This window comes from Aedes albopictus, chromosome 2, assembly GCF_035046485.1.
Source record: "Aedes albopictus strain Foshan chromosome 2, AalbF5, whole genome shotgun sequence".
In the NCBI taxonomy this organism is placed as follows: Eukaryota; Metazoa; Arthropoda; class Insecta; order Diptera; family Culicidae; genus Aedes; species Aedes albopictus.
In genome coordinates this window covers 349,214,700-349,240,870 of record NC_085137.1, presented here as the reverse complement: position 1 = coordinate 349,240,870, position 26,171 = coordinate 349,214,700, and the positions used below count along the sequence as shown (strand labels likewise).

The window sequence follows — 26,171 nt, the reverse complement described above, 5'->3', positions numbered from 1 at the left end:
ACATGTTTGCCCCCAAAAAGCTAGTTTTAGGACACATATAGCTTTCAAGAATTTTGATAACTTTTGATCAAATCATACAGCATTGATATTCTCGACTCCCTGGGCATAGTGTATCATTGTACTTGCCTCACAATATACAAATTCATACAGTAGAAGTGCTCAAAGAACACTAAGTTGAAGCGAGGCAGGCCAAGTCCCAGTGGGGACATCGAGCCATAAAGAAGAACAAGAAGAAGAAGAAGATCAGAGAAACATATAACCACAAAACATTAGAGAATATGATGCTGTTTTAAAATATCCTATTTATTACGTATATAAGGCTGATCCAGAATAAAATTTATCAAAAAAATGCTGATTACAAATTTGATAATTGCATATTGGCATACGTTGTCCGGAAAACTTGTTGCGAATATGTAAAGCTTTAAAATTGTGCCGAAAGAATTAATTTTGACTAATTTTAGCGTAGTTATGATTTTTTGAGGTTCAAAAATAGTTGAAAACCCATAATTGAATTGATGCACCTCCTAATTTTATAAATACATTGAAATTTTGACCAGTGACTTCTTTTTGGATGCCAATCATAATGATGGGCTGGACATGAGAATCGAAGAATGTTTTTGAAAAAGTTTACAGGCCTAATAAATAATAATGAGCCACAAAAAAAAACAAGCATGTTGCTTTTCAAAGAATAAAATATTGAAAGTAAGTATTTGCTACAAGAAAACTATTACTATTTACTACCATATAACATTGTAGATGTCAAGCTTAACAACCTACGTCAAAAGCCTGAAACTATGTTAATAAGATTTCCGATTGAGGAACAAGAATACTGAATTGTAAAAATAAAGAGATATTCTCATTGCGGCCAAAGTAATGTAAAATTTATTATGACCAGTGGCGTAGCCACGGGGGGTGGGGTGGGGATGGTTTAAAGTTAAAACGCTCTGTGATGAGAAATTTTTTCGGCAACACCACTACTTTAAGACTACATCTCAAATTGAATGTATATAAATATTTACAAAATGTGAGTGGCAAATAAAAAAAAAGGAAGTATTAAACATCGAAACCCCCTCCCAGAGCAAATTTCTGACTACACCACTGATTGAAGACTGGACTCCAAAAAAATGAGATACTTAAAATAATGTATAACTTTTGCGTTCACAAAAATAGCTGATTTTTAACCAGGAATAGCATATTATGTGTAGTTAATACCCTAAAAATTTCATCAAAATCGGTTCAGTATTGGCGCAAATATTATCGATCAGGTATCAGAAGGCTGGCTCCAGAGGCACGTTATCCTCCATTTGGGAAATTTGTGCCATCGCCAAAATAACAGCCTATTTCATCATCTACCTGATGGAAAAGGAAGGAAAAAGGATTTGGATGGAGATAGGGACAGGTAGGGAAATAGGAAAAATACCCTGGAAGAGGGTTCTAACGCACAAGTGTACCACAATGGGTTCAAACAGCGCCCTGAAAAGGGCACTGTAATAACGCATAAAGCGAAAGAGAGCCTATAGCTCATTACCACAGCGGGTTAAGAACAACAGAATATCCTGAAGATTCAGCTTTCTAAAGTCAGTTTCACTTAATAAGTGTTCACCGAATACTCGGAAACGCAGTTGCGCAAAAACTGGACAGTTACATATCAAATGATACGAAGTTCCATAATCGGATTCACAGTTATCACATGCAAATGAATCAGCTTGCAGAATATTCGCCATGTGATAGCTGAGTCGGCAGTGGCCAGTCAATGCTTTGACCAGAATGCTGCAATTCTGCTTTGACAGATTTGTAAGATACTTCGCCACCTTCGGAGATGGCTCAGTACAATACAATTTGGTTTGACGACATGACTCCAAACTATTCCAGTATTGTCTGTGATGAGTGGCAGCCCAGGTGTGAATCTGAAGCTTTACCCAACACTTCGATATCGGAAGAGCTGGCTCAAGGCCAATGAGGTCATGTGATGCTCCAGTGCGAGCTAACTCATCAGCCAATTCATTTCCAGCGATGGAAGAATGGCCAGGTACCCATACAAGGTGAACAGCGTTAGCTGAATTCAGCTCCTCGATTTGAGTTCGACAAGCGATAACTACCTTCGACCTAGAGTTGGCCGTAGCAAGTGCTTTAATAGCAGCCTGGATATCTGAACAGAAGTATATTATGTATTTTGCCCATTACGTGCTGCTGAAGTGTCGATTGCTCACCGCACATAAGAGCAAAGTTTTCGGCCTGAAAAACGGTGCAGTATCTACCAAGTGAATAAGACTGATGCAGCCTTAGCTCACGAGAATAAACACCAGCACCTGCTCGACCTTCGAGAAGGGAGCCATCAGTGTAACATACGATGCCGTCTGAAAGACTTCTCTCCAGATAACCAGATGTCCACTCTTCCCGGTAAGGGAATTTCGTGGAAAATGTCGTGTATGGAAAATTACAAGCAATTGCAAAATCACTTGGAGCAAAGACAACTTTGTCCCAATTCACCAAAAGTGGAAACAACGAGGTGTGTGTTGAACTGCGGTTTACAGGAGTTTTCTCTAGTAAACCGAGTACCCACAGGCGGTAAGTGCAAGAAAGTGCTTCTTGTTTGAGATGAATGTGTAGTGGGGCAACGTCAAGGAGAACTTCGAGCGCTGCTGTAGGAGTTGAAGAGAACGCTCCAGACATCGCCATTAAGCACATCCTTTGGAGATGGCCTAACTTTGATTGGATCGTTCTCACTTCGCCCTTTTTCCACCACACAAGACATCCATAGGCCAATATTGGACGAACAACAGTTGTGTAAATCCATCTGATATCCCTGGGTTTTAGACCCCAAGTTGTACCAAATTCGCCGGCATTGCCCGAAGGCCATACAAGCTTTCTTGATTCTGAACTCAACATGAGGTGTCCAGGAAAGCTTGGAATCAAGAATGACTCCAACGTACTATACCTGTTCAGTCACATTGATTTCAGAATCAAAGAGACGTAAAGATCACCATTACGGTTTCGCTTTTCCGTGAAAAGAACAATAGATGTTTTACTCGGATTTACCGAAAGGCCATATTGGCGACACCAACCCTCAACTATCTGAAGAGCGTTTTGCATCAGGTCGAAAAGGGAGCTGATGCACATACCGACTAACAATGTTAGGTAGTCGTCGGCAGAACCATAAGTAGAAAAACCGCTATTATTGAGTTACCTCAATAGCGTATCTGCTACGAGATTCCACAAAAGTGGTGATAAGACTCCCCCTTGAGGGCATCCACAAACACTCAATTTCCTAATCGCCGCTTGACGCAATGTCGAGAAGAGATGTCGGTTTTCGAGCATTTGGTGAATCAAATTGGAAATCTTTGCAGATATACCATGACCCCGTGCGGCTTCCAATATGGCATCGAAAGGCACGTTGTCAAAGGCACCCTCGATATCCAAAAAAACACCCAAGCAGGATTGCTTTTCAGCCTTCTCGATATCGTAAACAACCTTGTGTAAAAGAGTCACAGTGGACTTTCCAGATTGGTAAGCATGTTGGTTCACATGAAGAGGCACATTGGCCAGATAAACATCACGGATGTGATGATCGACAATGCGTTCTAAGCATTTCAGAAGAAAAGAGGTCAAACTGATAGGTCTGAAGCTCTTTGCTTCTTCATACGACGCACGACCCAGTTTCGGAATAAACTTTACAGTAATATCCCGCCAGGATTTGGGAATATACCCTGTAGCGAAACTGCAAACAAGTACCTAGTTGTTTCAAAATAAGTTTGAAATGATCAAATCCCTTCTGAAGCAAAATAGGATAAATCCCATCTGCCCCAGGAGATTTGAAAGGAGCAAATCTATTAAGTGCCCATTAAATCAATCCTAAAGTTATGATACTCCGAGCCGAAGCTAAAGAATCATAACCACCGACAAACCGACGTGACAGCTAGAACAAATAAATTCAAATTTGTTGTCCCCGACGCCATGAAAAATAGCCGAATACTATTGCTTTTATCATTGAAAATTTTCTTTGCTTCGCTGAGTTATACGACGTTTTCTTCCAGCGAAAGCTTACGCGATACAGCAAATCGATATATTGCACACTAACACAGCAAAAAATCTGTCAACAATAACAAAATACACATGCATTTTCAGCGAAATGCTCTATTTGCATGACAACAATCCACTCTCACAGCTAACGGATGACCGCCGTCAAATATCAGGATTGCCAACTGTCCGGCGACTGCTGTCATATCTCTTTGTCGCCGAATCTGGCGCTGGGTCTTCGGCGCGGAAACCCAAAGGTGGGAATAAAATTTTGGGGTTTGCGCGCAATACTGCCTCCTCTATAACCCGCTCTGCGGCAATTCTACCTGGGTACTTCGTGTCTACTTAGCTTAGACACCTTAGCTAAGACACGCATTGTTTTTTCATGGATTTAGTTTTAGTGTGCAACATTTTGTGTTTTTTTTAGTTTTAGTGTGCAAACTTTTGACGTTTGATTTCGCCTGTTTTGTTTTGCATCATTTCATCAACAACCGCCGCGAAAAAAAAAACAAAAAAAAAGCTGTTCGTCGCGGAACGCAAAAAAATGTTGAAGATTGTGCCAAGGATTGCACCGATTGCACCAGTGGTCACCCCAATGGACGACGCGGGATGGACATCGATCTTCCGTATGAATTCAAGTATTTGGTAAGTTTCCTGGACAATAAGTCTAATGCTTTTGTTCTGATGCGGTTTTTTTTTCTTCAGGTCTGTCTGGATCGACTGCGGCTGCCAGTCGGTAGGCGGTGAGGAAGTTGCCGCCAAAGAATTAAGTCCGCAGGGAGAAGGAAAGCTGCCTTTTCCGGCTCTCATACACCGAGGAGGAAAAAATATCTCCCCGATACAAAATCTGAGTCGGTCTTCAGAAAGGCCACAAGACCATCAAGCTGAAGCAGCTGGAGCACTGCGGTAGTTGCAAAGTAAAGGGAATCTGCCCGTCCTGCACCAAGGGAATCCGAACCAAACACACCAAATTCGTACGCGACCTGGTCCGTGAGGCTGTCCGACATGCCCCGTGGAATTACTGAAGGATAAACGCGCCTTGAAGTTCCTGAGGTGCCGCCGGGATACGCACATCCGCGCCAAGAAGAAGCAAGAGGAACTGTTCCATATCCTGGCCTATATGCGTAAGGCCCGGTGAGGCCGGTCGATTGTCGCACCTAATTAATAATTATTGACAGTAGTAAGTATCTTTTTTTTCTCTTATGTGCGTTACGTCCCAATATGGACAAAGCCCACTTCTCAGCTTCCCTATCGGCACATTTATTGACTAAGAGCTTTCTTTGCCAATAAGCCATTTTGCATTCGTATATCGATTTATAGGAACAGAGATACTCTATGCCCAAGAGGGGCATAAAAATTGCCGTTACGAAAAGTTCCTCGACTAATCGAGAATTGATCTCATCATGTTTTACCCGCATATTAACCGCAACGACCCTATCTTTTTCATCTAGGTAAATAAAAACTATCGTCAAATGGGGTGATTTGCTACAGTCAACATCTTCTCATTTTATTTACCAATGAAATCAGATTTCTACATAGGTCATACCTACAAATTAGGTTAATATGCAATCCTGGCATTAGCCATGATTTAAAAGTTTGAGTAATTTCAATTCAACTAAACACTTATAAGACGATAGTCTTGAAAACTTTGAACAATTTTGCCATGCCATGCTCTTGCATTATAAAGTCTGAAAAGTCGAATTTTTCTTTTTCTTCTTGGCATAACGTCCCCACTGGGACAAAGCCTGCTGTTCAGCTTAGAGTGTTCTATGAGCACTTCCACAGTAAATAACTGAGAGCTCCCTCTACCAATGACCATTTTTGCACGTGTATGTACAGTGCATGTGGCAGGCACGAACATACTCTATGTCCAAGGAAGTCAAGGAAATTTGCAATAGGAAAAGTTCCTGGACCGAGCAGGAATCGCACCCGTTACCCTCAGCATGGTTATGCTGAATATCTGTGCCCTGTGCGCTTTCCGCATCGGTTATATACCTGACTATATGGGCCCATGAAAAGTCGAATTCACGCGCTAGGAATTTCTGAGAATCCTTAGAGATTTTCAGGAGTTATTTAAATATATTCCGTGATGCTACTGATTTTTATAAATGATTGAGAATATTTACTTTCTATAATTCGTGGAATGCATCCCAGATGGCTGGGAATTTCTGAGCATCCTTAGAGATTTTAAGGAGTTTTCAAGTATATTTCGTGATCCTACTGATGTCTAGTAATGATTGAGCATATTTTCTATGATTCGCAGAGTGTATCCCAGATGACTGGGAATATCTGAGAAAATTTAAGGATTTTCAGGAATTAATTATTGAAATTATCTTTATTTAAGTAGAGAAACTTACGTTTCCTCGGCCGTTTTGTTCTCTTCGTCATGGGAGTTTTTTTTTTGCAATATGTTGAACTCAAAGTTGGCCTTGAATCTTTCCCAACCTAGATGAGTTATATGGCCAAGTTTCAGGAAATTCAGCCGACCAAAACCCCTCGTGACGAAGAGATCAAACCTGCCAAGTGCCGATAATACCCAAACTCACCCTATATTACGTCATTTAAATATATTCCGTTAACCTACTGATTGCTATAAATGTTGAGAAAAGTAGAATACATCCCAGATGACTGGGAATTTCTGAGAATCCTTAGGGATTTTCAGGAATTATTCAAATATTTTCCGCAATGCGACGGATTTCTATAAATGATTGAGAATATTTCTGAGAATCCTTAGGGATTGTTAGGAATTATTTAAATATATTTCGCAATGCTACTGATTTCTATAAATGATTGAGAATTTTTTGTTTGTTTTTAGAATACATCCCAGATGACTGGGAATTTCTGAGAATCCTTAGGGATTTTCAAGAATTAATTAAATAATTTCCGCAATGCTACGGATTTCTATAAATGATTTATAATTTTTTTTTTAGTTTTAAGAATACATCCCAGATGACTGGGAATTTCTAAGAATCCTTAGGGATTTTGAGGAATTATATAAATATTTTCCGCAATGCTAAGGATTTCTATAAATGATTTATAATTTTTTTAAAGTTTTTAGAATACATCCCAGATGATTGGGAATTTCTGAGAATCTTTAGGGATTTTCAGGAATTATTTAAATATTTTCCGCAATGCTACGGATTTCTATAAATGATTGAGAAGATTTTTTTAGTCTCTAGAATACATCCCAGATGACTGCGAATTTCTGAGAATCCTTAGGGATTTTCAGGAATTATTTAAATATTTTCCGCAATGCTACGGATTTCTATAAATGATTGAGAATATTTTTTTAGTTTTTAGAATACATCCCAGATGACTGGGAATTTCTGAGAATCCTTAGGGATTTTCAGGAATTATTTATTTTTTTTCCGCAATGCAACGGATTTCTATAAATGATTGAGAATATTTCTGAGAATCCTTAGGGATTGTTAGGAATTGTATAAATATATTTCGCAATGCCACTGATTTCTATAAATGATTGAGAATATTTTTTTAGTTTCTAGAATACATCCCAGATGACTGGGAATTTCTGAGAATCCTTAGAGATTGTTAGGAATTATTCAAATATTTTCCGCAATGCGACGGATTTCTATAAATGATTGAGAATATTTCTGAGAATCCTTAGGGATTGTTAGGGATTATTTAAATATTTTCCGCAATGCTACGGATTTCTACCGTCTACCCCCGTTGGTTTGACCTCATCTAATCTGAACACTTTTTAATTTGACCCCCTCTAATCTGCACATCGTTCAAACTAAAAAAGGTTCAAACGTCTTTCTGGTCATGGAACGGAGTGAAACGGAACGCAGAATCAAAACAAAACAGCAAAAAGGGTTACCATCAGTGTGTTTTGCGATGCCCACAGGGTTACTAGAAGTTCAAATTAAAAAATTAACCCCGTTGGTTTGCATGAGGTGTCGTTCAAACCAACGGGGGTAGGCGGTATAAATGATTGAGAAGATTTTTTTAGTTTCTAGAATACATCCCAGATGACTGGGAATTTCTGAGAATCCTTAGAGATTGTTAGGAATTATTCAAATATTTTCCGCAATGCGACGGATTTCTATAAATGATTGAGAATAATTCTGAGAATCCTTAGGGATTGTTAGGAATTGTATAAATATATTTCGCAATGCTACTGATTTCTATAAATGATTGAGAATATTTTTTTAGTTTCTAGAATACATCCCAGATGACTGGGAATTTCTGAGAATCCTTAGGGATTTCCAGGAATTATTTAAATATTTTCCGCAATGCTACGGATTTCTATAAATGATTGAGAAGATTTTTTTAGTTTCTAGAATACATCCCAGATGACTGGGAATTTCTTAGAATCTTTAGGGATTTCCAGGAATTATTTAAATATTTTCCGCAATGCTACGGATTTCTATAAATGATTGAGAATATTTTTTTTTATTTTTAGAATACATCCCAGATGACTGGGAATTTCTGAGAATCCTTAGGGATTGTTAGGAATTATTTAAATATATTTCGCAATGCTACGGATTTCTATTAATGATTGAAAAGATTTCTTTAGTTTCTAGAATACATCCCAGATGACTGGGAATTTCTGAGAATCCTTAGGGATTTTCAGGAATTATTTAAATATTTTCCGCAATGCTGCGGATTTCTATAAATGATTGAGAATATTTTTTTTTTTTTATTTTTAGAATACATCCCAGATGACTGGGAATTTCTGAGAATCCTTAGGGATTGTTAGGAATTATTTAAATATATTTCGCAATGCTACTGATTTCTATAAATGATTGAGAATATTTTTTTAGTTTCTAGAATACATCCCAGATGACTGGGAATTTCTGAGAATCCTTAGAGATTGTTAGGAATTATTTAAATATATTTCGCAATGCTACGGATTTCTATAAATGATTGAGAATATTTTTTTAGTTTTTAGAATACATCCCAGATGACTGGGAATTTCTGAGAATCCTTAGGGATTTTCAGGAATTATTTAATTTTTTTCCGCAGTGCAACGGATTTCTATAAATGATTGAGAATATTTCTGAGAATCCTTAGGGATTGTTAGGAATTATTTAAATATATTTCGCAATGCTACTGATTTCTATAAATGATTGAGAAGATTTTTTTAGTTTCTAGAATACATCCCAGATGACTGGGAATTTCTGAGAATCCTTAGGGATTTTCAGGAATTATTTAAATATTTTCCGCAATGCTACGGATTTCTATAAATGATTGAGAATATTTTTTTAGTTTTTAGAATACATCCCAGATGATTGGGAATTTCTGAGAATCCTTAGGGATTTTCAGGAATTATTTAAATATTTTCCGCAATGCTACGGATTTCTATAAATGATTGAGAAGATTTTTTTAGTTTCTAGAATACATCCCAGATGACTGGGAATTTCTGAGAATCCTTAGGGATTTTCAGGAATTATTTAAATATTTTCCGCAATGCTACGGATTTCTATAAATGATTGAGAATATTTTTTTAGTTTTTAGAATACATCCCAGATGACTTAGAATTTCTGAGAATCCTTAGGGATTTTCAGGAATTATTTAATTTTTTTCCGCAATGCAACGGATTTCTATAAATGATTGAGAATATTTCTGAGAATCCTTAGGGATTGTTAGGAATTATTTAAATATATTTCGCAATGCTACTGATTTCTATAAATGATTGAGAAGATTTTTTTAGTTTCTAGAATACATCCCAGATGACTGGGAATTTCTGAGAATCCTTAGGGATTTTCAGGAATTATTTAAATATTTTCCGCAATGCTACGGATTTCTATAAATGATTGAGAATATTTTTTTAGTTTTTAGAATACATCCCAGATGATTGGGAATTTCTGAGAATCCTTAGGGATTTTCAGGAATTATTTAAATATTTTCCGCAATGCTACGGATTTCTATAAATGATTGAGAAGATTTTTTTAGTTTCTAGAATACATCCCAGATGACTGGGAATTTCTGAGAATCCTTAGGGATTTTCAGGAATTATTTAAATATTTTCCGCAATGCTACGGATTTCTATAAATGATTGAGAAGATTTTTTTAGTTTCTAGAATACATCCCAGATGACTGGGAATTTCTGAGAATCCTTAGGGATTTTCAGGAATTATTTAAATATTTTCCGCAATGCTACGGATTTCTATAAATGATTGAGAATATTTTTTTAGTTTTTAGAATACATCCCAGATGACTTAGAATTTCTGAGAATCCTTAGGGATTTTCAGGAATTATTTAATTTTTTTCCGCAATGCAACGGATTTCTATAAATGATTGAGAATATTTCTGAGAATCCTTAGGGATTTTCAGGAATTATTTAAATATTTTCCGCAATGCTACGGATTTCTATAAATGATTGAGAAGATTTTTTTAGTTTCTAGAATACATCCCAGATGACTGGGAATTTCTGAGAATCCTTAGGGATTTTCAGGAATTATTTAAATATTTTCCGCAATGCTACGGATTTCTATAAATGATTGAGAATATTTTTTTAGTTTTTAGAATACATCCCAGATGACTTAGAATTTCTGAGAATCCTTAGGGATTTTCAGGAATTATTTAATTTTTTTCCGCTATGCAACGGATTTCTATAAATGATTGAGAATATTTCTGAGAATCCTTAGGGATTGTTAGGAATTATTTAAATATATTTCGCAATGCTACTGATTTCTATAAATGATTGAGAAGATTTTTTTAGTTTCTAGAATACATCCCAGATGACTGGGAATTTCTGAGAATCCTTAGGGATTTTTAGGAATTATTTAAATAATTTCCGCAATGCTACGGGATTTCTATAAATGATTGAGAATATTTTTTTAGTTTTTAGTATACATTCCAGATGACTGGGAATTTCTGAGAATCCTTAGGGATTTTCAGGAATTATTTAATTTTTTTCCGCAATGCAACGGATTTCTATAAATGATTGTGAATATTTCTGAGAATCCTTAGGGATTGTTAGGAATTATTTAAATATATTTCGCAATGCTACTGATTTCTATAAATGATTGAGAAGATTTTTTTAGTTTCTAGAATACATCCCAGATGACTGGGAATTTCTGAGAATCCTTAGGGATTTTCAGGAATTATTTAAATATTTTCCGCAATGCTACGGATTTCTATAAATGATTGAGAATATTTTTTTAGTTTTTAGAATACGTCCCAGATGATTGGGAATTTCTGAGAATCCTTAGGGATTTTCAGGAATTATTTAAATATTTTCCGCAATGCTACGGATTTCTATATATGATTGAGAAGATTTTTTTAGTTTCTAGAATACATCCCAGATGACTGGGAATTTCTGAGAATCCTTAGGGATTTTCAGGAATTATTTAAATATTTTCCGCAATGCTACGGATTTCTATAAATGATTGAGAAGATTTTTTTAGTTTCTAGAATACATCCCAGATGACTGGGAATTTCTGAGAATCCTTAGGGATTTTCAGGAATTATTTAAATATTTTCCGCAATGCTACGGATTTCTATAAATGATTGAGAATATTTTTTTAGTTTTTAGAATACATCCCAGATGACTTAGAATTTCTGAGAATCCTTAGGGATTTTCAGGAATTATTTAATTTTTTTCCGCAATGCAACGGATTTCTATAAATGATTGAGAATATTTCTGAGAATCCTTAGGGATTGTTAGGAATTATTTAAATATATTTCGCAATGCTACTGATTTCTATAAATGATTGAGAAGATTTTTTTAGTTTCTAGAATACATCCCAGATGACTGGGAATTTCTGAGAATCCTTAGGGATTTTCAGGAATTATTTAAATAATTTCCGCAATGCTACGGGATTTCTATAAATGATTGAGAATATTTTTTTAGTTTTTAGTATACATTCCAGATGACTGGGAATTTCTGAGAATCCTTAGGGATTTTCAGGATTTTTTTAAATATTTTCCGCAATGCTACGGATTTCTATAAATGATTGAGAATATTTTTTTTTGTATTTTTAGAATACATCCCAGATGACTGCGAATTTCTGAGAACCCTTAGGGATTTTCAGGAATTATTTAAATGTTTTCCGCAATGCTACGGATTTCTATAAATGATTGAGATTATTTTTTTTAGTTTTTAGAATACATTCCAGATGACTGGGAATTTCTGAGAACCCTTAGGAATTTTCAGGAATTATTTAAATATTTTCCGCAATGCTACGGATTTCTATAAATGATTTAGGAGATTTTTTTAGCTTTTAGAATACATCCCAGATGACTGGGAATTTCTGAGAATCCTTAGGGATTGTTAGGAATTATTTAAATATATTTCGCAATGCTACTGATTTCTATAAATGATTGAGAAGATTTTTTTAGTTTCTAGAATACATCCCAGATGACTGGGAATTTCTGAGAACCCTTAGGAATTTTCAGGAATTATTTAAATATTTTCCGCAATGCTACGGATTTCTATAAATGATTTAGGAGATTTGTTTAGCTTTTAGAATACATCCCAGATGACTGGGAATTTCTGAGAACCCTTAGGGATTTTCAGGAATTATTTAAATATTTTCCGCAATGCTACGGATTTCTATAAATGATTGAGAATATTTTTTTAGTTTTTAGAATACATTCCAGATGACTGGGAATTTCTGAGAACCCTTAGGGATTTTCAGGAATTATTTAAATATTTTCCGCAATGCTACGGATTTCTATAAATGATTTAAGAGATTTTTTTAGTTTCTAGAATACATCCCAGATGACTGGGAATTTCTGAGAATCCTTAGGGATTGTTAGGAATTATTTAAATGTATTTCGCAATGCTACTGATTTCTATAAATGATTGAGAATATTTTTTTTAGTTTTTAGAATACATCCCAGATGATTGGGAATTTCTGAGAATCTTTAGGGATTTTCAGGAATTATTTAAATATTTTCCGCAATGCTACGGATTTCTATGAATGATTGAGAATATATTTTTTAGTTTTAAGAATACATTCCAGATGACTGGGAATTTCTGAGAATCCTTAGGGATTTTCAGGCATTATTTAAATATATTCCGCAATGCTACTGCCCCTGCCCAAATGGTCCCAGACCCTACTAGAAGAATCCCTGCCGGACTTATGACGGAATCTTTGAAGGAGGTTCTGGAAGAGTCACAAGAACTCCCGGAGAATCCCTAAAGTTACTCCTGGGGCAAAATGCTGAAGTATTCCTAGAAGAATCTCTTGAGGAACTTTTGGGTGATTCCTTGATGGAACGCCTGGAGGAATTACTGAAGGATTTTTTGAAGAATCTCCCAGAGCAATCCCTGAGAAACGTTCTTTTGAAATCGCTAAAGGAGTTCCAGGAGGAATTTCTGAAGAAACTCTTGGAGTAGCGCTTAGTTATCCCCGGAGAAATTCCTTAAGGAACATATGGAGAAATTTCTAAAAGAAATGCCACACGATATACACATGCAAAAATGTCATTGACAGAGAAAGATCTTAGTTAAAATCTGTGGAAATGGTCATGGGACACTATGCTGAGAGGCAGGCATTATTCCAGTGGGGACGTTACGACATGAAAAAGGAGAAGAGGATTTCCAGAAAGAAAGAGAAATCTCTAAAGTAGCTCCTTGAGGAATTTTCAAAGGAACACCTCAATACATCCCTGAAAGAACTCCTAAAAAAATACCTAAAGGAACTACGATAAGAATCCCTGAAGGAATCCCTAAAGGAACTCCTGTAAGAATCCCTAAAGGAACTCCTGGAGGAATCCCTAACAGATCTCCTGGAGGAATCCCTAACAGATCTCCTGAAGGAACTCTTGGATGAATCTCTGAAGGTACTCCTGGAGGAATCCCTGAAGGAACTCCTGGAGGAATCCCTGAAGGAACTCCTGAAGGAACTCCTGGAGGAATCCCTGAAGGAACTCCTGGAGGAATCCCTGAAGGAACTTCTGGAGGAATCCCTGAAGGAACTTCTGGAGGAATCCCTGAAGGAACTTCTGGAGGAATCCCTGAAGGAACTCCTGGAGGAATCCCTGAAGGAACTCCTGGAGGAATCCCTGAAGGAACTTCTGGAGGAATCCCTGAAGGAACTCCTGGAGGAATCCCTGAAGGAACTCCTGGAGGAATCCCCGAAGGAACTCCTGGAGGAATCCCTGAAGGAACTCCTGGAGGAATCCCTGAAGGAACTCCTGGAGGAATCCCTGAAGGAACTCCTGGAGGAATCCCTGAAGGAACTCCTGGAGGAATCCCTGAAGGAACTCCTGGAGGAATCCCTGAAGGAACTCCTGGAGGAATCCCTGAAGGAACTCCTGGAGGAATCCCTGAAGGAACTCCTGGAGGAATCCCTGAAGGAACTCCTGGAGGAATCCCTGAAGGAACTCCTGGAGGAATCCCTGAAGGAACTCCTGGAGGAATCCCTGAAGGAACTCCTGGAGGAATCCCTGAAGGAACTCCTGGAGGAATCCCTGAAGGAACTCCTGGAGGAATCCCTGAAGGAACTCCTGGAGGAATCCCTGAAGGAACTCCTGGAGGAATCCCTGAAGGAACTCCTGGAGGAATCCCTGAAGGAACTCCTGGAGGAAACCCTGAAGGAACTCCTGGAGGAATCCCTGAAGGAACTCCTGGAGGAATCCCTGAAGGAACTCCTGGAGGAATCCCTGAAGGAACTCCTGGAGGAATCCCTGAAGGAACTCCTGGAGGAATCCCTGAAGGAACTCCTGGAGGAATCCCTGAAGGAACTCCTGGAGGAATCCCTGAAGGAACTCCTGGAGGAATCCCTGAAGGAACTCCTGGAGGAATCCCTGAAGGAACTCCTGGAGGAATCCCTGAAGGAACTCCTGGAGGAATCCCTGAAGGAACTCCTGGAGGAATCCCTGAAGGAACTCCTGGAGGAATCCCTGAAGGAACTCCTGGAGGAATCCCTGAAGGAACTCCTGGAGGAATCCCTGAAGGAACTCCTGGAGGAATCCCTGAAGGAACTCCTGGAGGAATCCCCGAAGGAACTCCTGGAGGAATCCCTGAAGGAACTCCTGGAGGAATCCCTGAAGGAACTCCTGGAGGAATCCCTGAAGGAACTCCTGGAGGAATCCCCGAAGGAACTCCTGGAGGAATCCCTGAAGGAACTCCTGGAGAAATCCCTGAAGGAACTCCTGGAGGAATCCCTGAAGGAACTCCTGGAGGAATCCCTGAAGGAACTCCTGGAGGAATCCCTGAAGGAACTCCTGGAGGAATCCCTGAAGGAACTCCTGGAGGAATCCCTGAAGGAACTCCTGGAGGAATCCCTGAAGGAACTCCTGGAGGAATCCCTGAAGGAACTCCTGGAGGAATCCCTGAAGGAACTCCTGGAGGAATCCCTGAAGGAACTCCTGGAGGAATCCCTGAAGGAACTCCTGTAGGAATCCCTGAAGGAACTCCTGTAGGAATCCCTGAAGGAACTCCTGGAGGAATCCCTGAAGGAACTCCTGGAGGAATCCCTGAAGGAACTCCTGGAGGAATCCCTGAAGGAACTCCTGGAGGAATCCCTGAAGGAACTCCTGGAGGAATCCCTGAAGGAACTCCTGGAGGAATCCCTGAAGGAACTCCTGGAGGAATCCCTGAAGGAACTCCTGGAGGAATCCCTGAAGGAACTCCTGGAGGAATCCCTGAAGGAACTCCTGGAGGAATCCCTGAAGGAACTCCTGGAGGAATCCCTGAAGGAACTCCTGGAGGAATCCCTGAAGGAACTCCTGGAGGAATCCCTGAAGGAACTCCTGGAGGAATCCCTGAAGGAACTCCTGGAGGAATCCCTGAAGGAACTCCTGGAGGAATCCCTGAAGGAACTCCTGGAGGAATCCCTGAAGGAACTCCTGGAGGAATCCCTGAAGGAACTCCTGGAGGAATCCCCGAAGGAACTCCTGGAGGAATCCCTGAAGGAACTCCTGGAGGAATCCCTGAAGGAACTCCTGGAGGAATCCCTGAAGGAACTCCTGGAGGAATCCCTGAAGGAACTCCTGGAGGAATCCCTGAAGGAACTCCTGGAGAAATCCCTGAAGGAACTCCTGGAGGAATCCCTGAAGGAACTCCTGGAGGAATCCCTGAAGGAACTCCTGGAGGAATCCCTGAAGGAACTCCTGGAGGAATCCCTGAAGGAACTCCTGGAGGAATCCCTGAAGGAACTCCTGGAGGAATCCCCGAAGGAACTCCTGGAGGAATCCCTGAAGGAACTCCTGGAGGAATCCCTGAAGGAACTCCTGGAGGAATCCCTGAAGGAACTCCTGGAGGAATCCCTGAAGGAACTCCTGGAGAAATCCCTGAAGGAACTCCTGGAGGAATCCCTGAAGGAACTCCTGGAGGAATCCCTGAAGGAACTCCTGGAGGAATCCCTGAAGGAACTCCTGGAGGAATCCCTGAAGGAACTCCTGGAGGAATCCCTGAAGGAACTCCTGGAGGAATCCCTGAAGGAACTCCTGGAGGAATCCCTGAAGGAACTCCTGTAGGAATCCCTGAAGGAACTCCTGTAGGAATCCCTGAAGGAACTCCTGTAGGAATCCCTGAAGGAACTCCTGTAGGAATCCCTGAAGGAACTCCTGGAGGAATCCTTGAAGGAACTCCTGGAGGAATCCCTGAAGGAACTCCTGGAGGAATCCCTGAAGGAACTCCTGGAGGAATCCCTGAAGGAACTCCTGGAGGAATCCCTGAAGGAACTCCTGGAGGAATCCCTGAAGGAACTCCTGTAGGAATCCCTGAAGGAACTCCTGTAGGAATCCCTGAAGGAACTCCTGTAGGAATCCCTGAAGGAACTCCTGTAGGAATCCCTGAAGGAACTCCTGTAGGAATCCCTGAAGGAACTCCTGGAGGAATCCCTGAAGGAACTCCTGGAGGAATCCCTGAAGGAACTCCTGGAGGAATCCCTGAAGGAACTCCTGGAGGAATCCCTGAAGGAACTCCTGGAGGAATCCCTGAAGGAACTCCTGGAGGAATCCCTGAAGGAACTCCTGGAGGGATCCCTGAAGGAACTCCTGAAGAAATCCCTGAAGGAATCCCTGAAGGAACTCCTTGAGGAATCCCTGAAGGAACTCCTGGAGGAATCCCTGAAGGAACTCCTGGAGCAATCCCTGAAGGAACTCCTGGAGAAATCCCTGAAGGAACTCCTGGAGGAATCCCTGATGGAACTCCTGGAGGAATCCCTGATGAAACTCCTGAAGGAATCCCTAATGGAACTCCTGGAGGAATCCCTGAAAGAACTCCTGAAGGAATCCCTGATGGAACTCCTGGAGGAATCCCTAAAGGAACTCCTGGAGGAATCCCTGAAGGAACTTCTGGAGGAATCCCTGAAGGAACTCCTGGAGGAATCCCTGAAGGAACTCCTGGAGCAATCCCTGAAGGAACTCCTGGAGAAATCCCTGAAGGAACTCCTGGAGGAATCCCTGAAGGAACTTCTGGAGGAATCCCTGAAGGAATCCCTGAAGGAACTCCTGGAGGAATCCCTGAAGGAACTCCTGGAGGAATCCCTGAAAAAACTCCTGGAGGAATTCTGATGGAACTCCTGGAGCGATCCCAGATGGTACTCCTGGAGAAATGCTTGATTTAACTCCTGGAGGAATCCCTGATGGAACTCCTGAAGGAATCCCTGATGAAACTCCTGGAGGAATCCCTGCAGGAACTCCTGGAAGAATCCCTAATGGAACTCCTGGAGGAATCCCTGAAGGAACTCCTGGAGAAATCCCTGAAGGTGCTCCTGGAGGAATCCCTGATGGAACTCCTGGAGCAATCCCTGATGGTACTCCTGGAGAAATGCTTGATTTAACTCCTGGAGGAATTCCTGAAGGAACTCCTGGAGGAATCCCTGATGAAACTCCTGAAGGAATCCCTAATGGAACTCCTGGAGGAATCCCTGAAGCAATTTCTGGAGGAATCCCTGAAGGAACTCCTGGAGGAATCCCTGAGGAAACTCCTGGAGGAATCCCTGATGGAACTCCTGGAGGAATCCCTGATGGAACTCCTGGAGGAATCCCTGATGAAACTCCTTAAGGAATTCCTGCTGGTATTCCTGGAGGAATCCCTGATAGAACTCCTGGAAAAATGCTTGATTGAACTCCTGGAGGAATCCCTTATGGAACTCTGGGAGGAATTCTTGGTGGAACTCCTGGAGGAATCCCTGATGGAACTCCTGGAGGAATTCTTGATTGAACTCCTGGAGGAATCCCTGAAGGATCTTTTGGGAGAAGCCCTGGATGAATTCCTGAAGGAGCTCCTTGTGTAATCTTTACATAACTCCTGGGGAAACACCTCAAACAAATTTGGAGGAATCCCTGGAGAAACTCAATTAAGAATTCATGAAGGATCTCCTGGAAGAATACAAGAAGAAATATTACAACTAGATTTTGAGGAATTTTCTGAAAAATTCCCTGAGAAAACGGAAATCCTTAGAAAACTCTAAAGGAATCCATGAAGTAGCTCCTGGTAAAATATCTGAAGAAGCTCCTGCAGGTATTCTGAAGGAACTCCTTGAAAAATCCCTGATCCCTTTTCGTATGGATCCGTGAAGAACATCACTCCCGGAAATAAGTAGAATTTTAAAAATTAGTTGCTTCTTACGTAATCCCGAATATAGTTTTTATAGTGTTAAGGCCATTAATATTATTGTATCATGTATGTTTTAGGGCAATAAATTTTCATAAGCAAATATTTTATTTATTTTTTTATTAGAAAGCAAAAAAAACTATAAAAAAGAAAAATAAACAAAATTAAGCCTAGTAGAGATCTGCTAGACAGCTACTCGATTTCTAGTACCCTTGTCTAGTAGATATCTATGAGATATCGACTAGAAAGCGGGCGAAATTGTTTTCGCCCGATTTGAGGTAGACAAAAATGTTGCACTGGAGGAAGATTTCTATGCGACTGGTAGTAGATATCCGCTTAAATGTCTACTAGATATTTTATTTTGTCTAGTAGATACCTACTAGATTTCTAGTTGGAATTTCCGAGCGGGAACGATTCGCATTGTTTTGATAGCTTGACTCCAAACCCCTGTGTATTCATATCCACTTATCCGCGAGCGGTAATGGCGGCGGCGGGCATATCTAACCGGTTCGGGTTATGACGTTTCTTGGGGGAAAGCCAAAACAGTTTCATTCTCCTTCTCACCACTTCACCCACCGTTTGGTGGCGCCAACCGATTGCTATCCCCACGAAACGTCAAAATTCGAATCGATTATTTGTGCCCGCCGCCGCCATTACCGCTCGCGGATAGGTGGATAGGAAAAGGTTCGGGCCTGCGCTGATTTGACAGAAGCGTTCGCTTGCTTTGCTGGTCGACCGTTAAATTTAGGGGGGACAGTTTTGAAACACCACTGTCACGTCGGTTCGTCGGTGTCATAACTACAAGAAAAGACATCAGGTTCATCCGAAGATGTAATATCCACACATCCGGGGAAGTGTGTACTGAATAAACATTCCAAAACTTCCTCATCAGAGGAAATGAAATCACCATTTGGCAAACGAAGTTCGTTCACTTGAAAATCCTTAGATTTTGCAAGGATTTTGTTCAATCGACTGGCTTCACTCAGACTGGAAACATTTGTACAAAGGTTTTTCCAGCCGGATCGTTCAGCAGACCGAAGAGCTTTCTGGTAGGCCTTGCGAGCCGACCTGAAAGCCTCCGATCCAGCAGAACGTCGTCTGTTCCAACTCTTTTTACATTGTTTCCTGAGCTTCGCGAGATCAGAGTTCCACCAAGAAGGGGTTCCTCTTGTGATCTTCACAGACCGCAGAGGGCAAGCTTCTTCAAAAGCTTCCATGATGAAGGCCGTTGTGGTATAAACGAATCACTTGGATTGTCAATGGATGGTTAATATCCATGAAATTTGGCTGCAACCAAATCGGTAAAGAGATCCCAGTTGATTGACCGGGGTTCCTGAAACGCAAAGTTTGCGAAGTAACATTCACATGTCCAAACAAGATGTAGCGATGGTCAGATAAAGATTCTTCATCTGACGCATGCCAATTGGTCAGCTCGTGACTAATTCTGCTAGAGCAAAGCGTTATGTCTAACACTTCCTCTCTAGCAGATACCATGAAGGTTGGGCGGTTGCCTATGTTAAGTAATCCAAGATCTGTACTACTTAAGTATTCCATCAAACTGGAGCCTCTCAAATTGATGTCTGAGCTGCCCCAGATTATATGCTGAGCATTTGCATCACTACCAACAATTAGCAGAAGGCCTTTTGAAGTGCAGTATGCAATGACTTGCTTGGAAGCATCCGTAGGGGATGGTTCATCAAGCGGTAAATAAACCGAACAATAGACGTATTTCCTGTTGAGGTTTCCAACAGATACATCGATTGTGATAGCACGTACATCTCTAGTAGTTAGTTCAGAGATGAGTGCAGCAACGATTGCGTTGTTGACAAGCACACATGCTCGAGACATGACACGTGAGTTTGCCATTTCATTTTTACTGAAAGTAGCAAACACCGGATTCACAAGGTTTCCTAGATAGAAATTCCCCTTACGAAAGTAAGGTCCTTGGACTAACGCCACTTGGGCTGTACCATTTTGCATAAATCTACAAAGATTGATCGTTGCTGTTCTTTTGTGCTGAACATTGATCTGAGCTATCCTAACCGTAGCCACTTCCCAAACTAGGCAAGATTAAACTCTTAACAATCACAGCACAAAAAAGAACAGCAACAATAAAGCCAGATCGGTATCGATTTGAGTGCGCCAAAGGCGAGAATGCACAGAATACACTGTGTGAAACGCATAATGCGAAACCATATAGGTGAAAATTTAAACTAATTAACAACATCTTCATAATCCCGCCCTTATTCAGCCTCAAGTATGAGATTGAAGAAGGGCAGCTGATTGTCTCGGAGAAACACAAGGTCCACCGCACTATTGCTCCGGTTAGCGCAGTAAGGGCAACATACTGTGGAGGGTGCTCTGGTACTCCACAGGCTGCGATTAGGTTTTTATAAGACCCCTCTAACCATTCATTCCTAGGCACGGTAAGCGTAAAGCCGCATAACACCTTGAATTAGGGGTCACCTGATTAGTGGACTCCTACCACTGGAACAGGCGGTCCGTAGTGCTATTCTTAGCCAGTTGAACCAACCGCTACCGACACTACACAGCTTTCTAGGCTGATCGGGAAAAGAAGTTAATATTGGTGATCAACTTCATACGGGCCCGAAAAGCCGGAAACGGAAACGGGGGGTGGGGTGGGGATTGTCTAAAGTTAAAACCCCCTCTAAAGCCAAATTGACCTATTGACAAAAGAATGTGCAGGTTGAGGATCACGGGCCGATTCTTCAACTCCAGCATAATAGACGTACACATCCTTCACTCCGGAAGCACTTTATGATGACAAGAACACATTCTACGCGCAGCTCTAACGCAAGTACGACCGCTGGCCAAGCCATGACCTCCTGATTAACATATGAGACCGTTTTCGAAAAATAAGACACATAGGGTAATTTTCCAATTATTGCACGGCTAAAAACTCGCCTATTGTTGCACACTCCATGTTATTCTTATGAGGTGTGCAATAATTGGCGAATCTTTAGCCGTGCAACAATTGGAAAATTACCCATATATATTGTATAACTTTTGGTTGCGTTCACAAAAATGGCCATATTTACCAGGAATACTCAATTATGTGTAGCTTATAGGGTTATTCGCCAATTGTTGAACAGTTTCTGAAAGTTTTGATGTAAATCGAATTGAGTATTAATTCCAATTAATTAAGTAATTCTCGCTCAATGTAAACGTATGATGTATGTAGATGCGTATTGCGTATACATGTGTGCCACGATATTGCACTAATTTGATTAAATAGGGAAACTGTACTATTTTTAAGATTATTTTTAACAAGCTTTTCTGGCAAACCGAATATCAAACCACACTACAAGAACTGGAAGTCCTTTACTTTTTAACATTGTATAAAATAATATTTCCATTGTTATTTCATTTAAAAACATATTTTTTATCACACTTTCACTATGCATCTATGATCCAATTGTTAAACACTGTCATAACCCAAAATGTAAGCTTCTTCTTCTTCTTCTTTATGGCTCTACGTCTCCACTGGGACTTGGCCTGCCTCACTTCAACTTAGTGTTCTTTAAGCACTTCCACAGTTATTAATTGAAGGGCTTTCTTTGCCTGCCATTGCATGAATTTGTACATTGTGAGGCAAGGACAATGATACTTACACTATGCCCAGGGAGTCGAGAAAATTTTCCCGACCGGAACGGGAATCGAACCCGCCGTCTCCGGATTGGCGATCCATAGTCTTAACCACCAGGCTAACTGAAGACCCGTAAATGTAAGCATGATTGTCAGATTTCTTTTCAGTTTACCTAGTCGCATTTCAGGGGCGTTCCAAGAGCGTTACAGGGAGTTTCAGGAGTGATCCAGGGGCTTCAGATGTGTTCTAGGGGCGTTACAGGGTATTAAACGGGTACCATGGGCGTTCCAGGGGTTTCCATTAGTGTTCCAGGGGCTTTCATATGTGATCTAGGGTGTTTCCGAGAGTTTCAAGAGCGTTATATGGTTTTGCAGGCTATTTTGATACTTTCTTTCAAAACATATTTATGTTGAAGTCAATTAGAAAGAATTTAAATGAACTATAATTACCATCTCGAATTTTGCAACGATGTTGAAGTTTTGGATAATTTGGTTTTATTTTAGAAAAATAATTCAATCTTCATAATGTGCTTCTGTGTTAGGAATTACGCGTCGGGAAAATTATTTCGACTCCCTGGGCATAGTGTATCATTGTGCTTACCTCACAATATACAAATTCATGCAATAGCAGGCAAAGAAAGCGCTTCAATTTAATACCGTAAAACGGGGCGAATAGAAACACTTTCCAGCATACTTAGGCAAGTACTTCTGGAACCGTGCGCAATAAAGTCAGTTGCAAGGGTCTCAACTTTGGGTCCCATCTCCCTCTTTAATTGCAGTAATTAGGATTCAAAAACAATTTTTTATTTCATTACCTTATTTGAAAAAAGGTTGCTTGTTTCTATTTGCCCCGCAATGGAGCGAATAGAAACAGCTTTAAACAAGTTTCGATATTTTTTTTCAATTTCAAGACAGAAATAACTTTTAATTCAAATTAAACTCTAAGACTAGATTATAACAATTCACCAAGTGAAGAAAAAAATGTCGAATGTCGAAAAATACTTTAGTCTGTGAATACATACCAAATCGATAAAACGCAATTTTAATGGCGGAAGTTTTATTGCCTGTAAATCAATACTTTGCTTTTAAAATTTTTCACAGAAAAATTGACGGAATTATCTTCCAAAAAAGGTTTATTGAAACACTGGTAGCATTCAACTAGATAATGAAATTAAGTTTTGATGAATTTTAAAACATAATTGCCATATCTTTTACAAAAAGTTATTTGTTTCTATTCGCCCCATTGTTTCTATTCAACCCGTTTCACGGTAACTGTGGAAATGCCCAAAGAACACTAAGTTGAAGCGAGGCAGACCAAGTCCCAGTGGGGACGTAGAGCCATAAAGAAGAAGAAGAAAAACATCTCAAATTTGGCTATAGGACAATTATACCTTTTTCTATAATCTTTCTAACTTCGTGAAGAATAGCCCGATTTTTTCCAAATTTGGACCACTAATACACAACTAGTTCATCAACTTATAGCAAAAAATATGAGATTTTTTGATACACTTTCTTAAGAAGTTACAGCCGTTTTGCCATTTTTTGGAAAGTGAAAATTTTGCCTGTACCGATGATTTTGCCTATCCCCTGTATTTCAGTGACTTAACTAAAATAAGAAAAAAAAGAGGTTGAAAACAAGGGATTCATTTTTTTCTGGAGGCAGTGGGAAATTTTTTGAGCGAAAAAATCCGTTAATTATTTTCATTATTGGGCGGTTACGTCGTCTCAATGCATATTGTACAATGACAGGTAGGAGGCGCTAGCATGAACAGTTAACTGAATAATCAAGTAAAATTTCAGTAGGGACACATAGAGCCAACAAGAATAACTAAAAGTTATGCGGTTATTAAATGCCACTTACCACCAGAGCAATGTATCCATGCAGAATTTTGTAGTCCAGCAGCACATCCCGCATCGTTCCCCGACAGTAGAAGCTACAATTGGCCAGCTCTCCATCGTCGACACTCCAGCTGATGTCGGTGCTCGTGGTGGTCGTGCGGTTCACACGGTTCAACGATTGGAACAGCTTTTCCAGGAAATCGTTAACGTACTCTTGGGTGATGTTGTGCTCCGAAATGTTGTGGAACTCGAACGCCGTTCGATAGAGTTTGCTGGAACCGTTCATGCCGCTGGTGACGTTGGAATCGAGGATCGAGAATAGGCGGCGGCGGAATTCGTCCGCGCTCAGGACCGGGGAGGAGGTGGAGGAGTCGTTGTGGTAGATAAAGTGCAACCATTCCAGCACTCGCTCGTCTACGCTCAGCATTTTACGCCTGACGCCTACCCGATGATGCATCGACCAACATCAACAATTTGGGCGCCATGGTGGCTACGCCGCAAAACAGCGCGCGGTCCTGCAACGAGCAAAAGAAAACAAATCTCGTTAGAGTGCTACATTTGGAGTTTTTGCTGGGAAAATGTTGTTCCACATCAATTACACCCAAATATTTTATATCTAAGCAAATAATTTTCCAAATTTTCTAATTTTGCTGTTCAAATTCACTATTCACTATTTCATGATGTGGTAATTTTTCGACAATTTTGGTTACTTCACTAATCTGTGTTAATGTTCACATACCTACTCGAATCGAATATCAAGGTGTAAAAATATTTAATTTATTTGGTTCATAACGTAACCATCTACAAAACCTGAATGTCGATGTGCAAATTGATGGCTGTCGGTTTTGTCGCATGAAAGGCAAGCATTGTAAAACAGTCAACAAGCAATAGACCCTGAGCGAAATCAATCCATAAAGTGCGTTCTGTATTTATGTTTCATAAATCAAAGCCAATTTAAATTTATTGGACTGTTGTTTTGAGCACGTGTTTTCATGAATTTTTAGCACATGTCTACTAGGAATGAATGGCTAGGGGGGTCTAATAAAAACCTAACCGCTAACGGAGCCTGTGGAGTACCAGGGCGCCCTCCACAGTATGTAGCTTTTACTGCGCTAACCGGAGCAATGGAGCAGTGGACCTTGTGTTTCTCCGAAACAATCAGCTGCCCTTCTTTAGTCTCACTTGAGACTAAATAAGGGCGGGATTATGAAGATGTTGTTAATTAGTTTAAATTTTCACCTATATAGTTCCGCATTATGCGATTTACACAGTGTATTCTGTGTATCCTCGCCTTTGGCGTTTTCCAATCGATACCGATTTGGTTTTATTGTTGCTGTTCTTTGTTGTGCTGTTGTTGCGAAGAGCTCAATCTTACCTAGTTTGGGCAGTGGCTACGGTTAGAATAGCTCAGATTAATCTTCAGCATAAAAGAACAGCAACGATCAATCTTTGCAGACTTATGCAAAATGGTACAGCCCAAGTGGCCTTGTTACAAGAACCTTACTTTCGTAAGGGAAATTTCTATCTAGGAAACCTTGTGAACCCGGTGTTTGCCACTTTCAGTAAACATGAAATGGCAAACTCGCGTGTCATGCCTCGAGCATGTGTGCTTGTCAACAACGCAATCGTTGCTGCACTCATCTCTGAACTAACCACCAGAGATGTATGTGTTATCACAATTGATGTATCTGTTGGAAACCTCAACAGGAAATACGTCTATTGTTCTGTGTATTTACCGCATGATGAACCATCCCCTACGGATGCTTTCAAACAAGTCATCGCATACTGCACTTCAAAAGGCCTTCCGCTAATTGTTGGCAGTGATGCTAATGCTCACCATATTATCTGGGGCAGCTCAGACATTAACTTAAGAGGCTCCAGTTTGATGGAGTACTTAAGTAGTACAGATCTTGCATTACTTAACATAGGCAACCGCCCAACCTTCATGGTATCTGCTAGAGAGGAAGTGTTAGATATAACGCTTTGCTCTATCAGAATTAGTCACGAGCTGACCAATTGGCATGTGTCAGATGAAGAATCTTTATCTGACCATCGCTATATCTTTTTTGAACATTTAAATGTTACTTCGCATACATTGCGTTTCAGGAATCCTCGGTCAACAAACTGGGATCTTTTTACTGATTTGGTAGCGACCAAATTTCATGGATACTCATCATCCATTGACACTCCATGTGATTTAGATGATGCCGTTGATACTACAACGAGC

At 40.3% G+C, this 26,171-nt stretch overlaps 1 protein-coding gene, 1 long non-coding RNA gene and 1 pseudogene across 4 annotated transcripts in view; 2 read left to right on the top strand and 1 right to left on the bottom strand.

Moving 5' to 3' along the window:
- LOC109430795 (G-protein coupled receptor dmsr-1) overlaps positions 1-26,171 on the bottom strand; it is a 505,508-nt gene that overhangs the window by 67,499 nt on the left and 411,838 nt on the right. For all 3 annotated transcript variants that reach the window (XM_062852690.1, XM_062852692.1, XM_062852691.1), the window contains one exon: positions 23,967-24,459. In XM_062852690.1, coding sequence (XP_062708674.1) covers positions 23,967-24,401 — 435 coding nt within the window. In that variant the 5' untranslated portion in view covers positions 24,402-24,459. The remainder of the gene's footprint in view (positions 1-23,966; positions 24,460-26,171) is intronic.
- Positions 4,323-4,768, top strand: LOC109421471 (uncharacterized). Its single transcript, XR_003897981.2, has 2 exons — positions 4,323-4,662; positions 4,723-4,768. It is a non-coding gene; the product is annotated as an uncharacterized LOC109421471 (long non-coding RNA).
- Positions 4,848-6,896, top strand: LOC134288851 (large ribosomal subunit protein eL36-like; annotated as a pseudogene).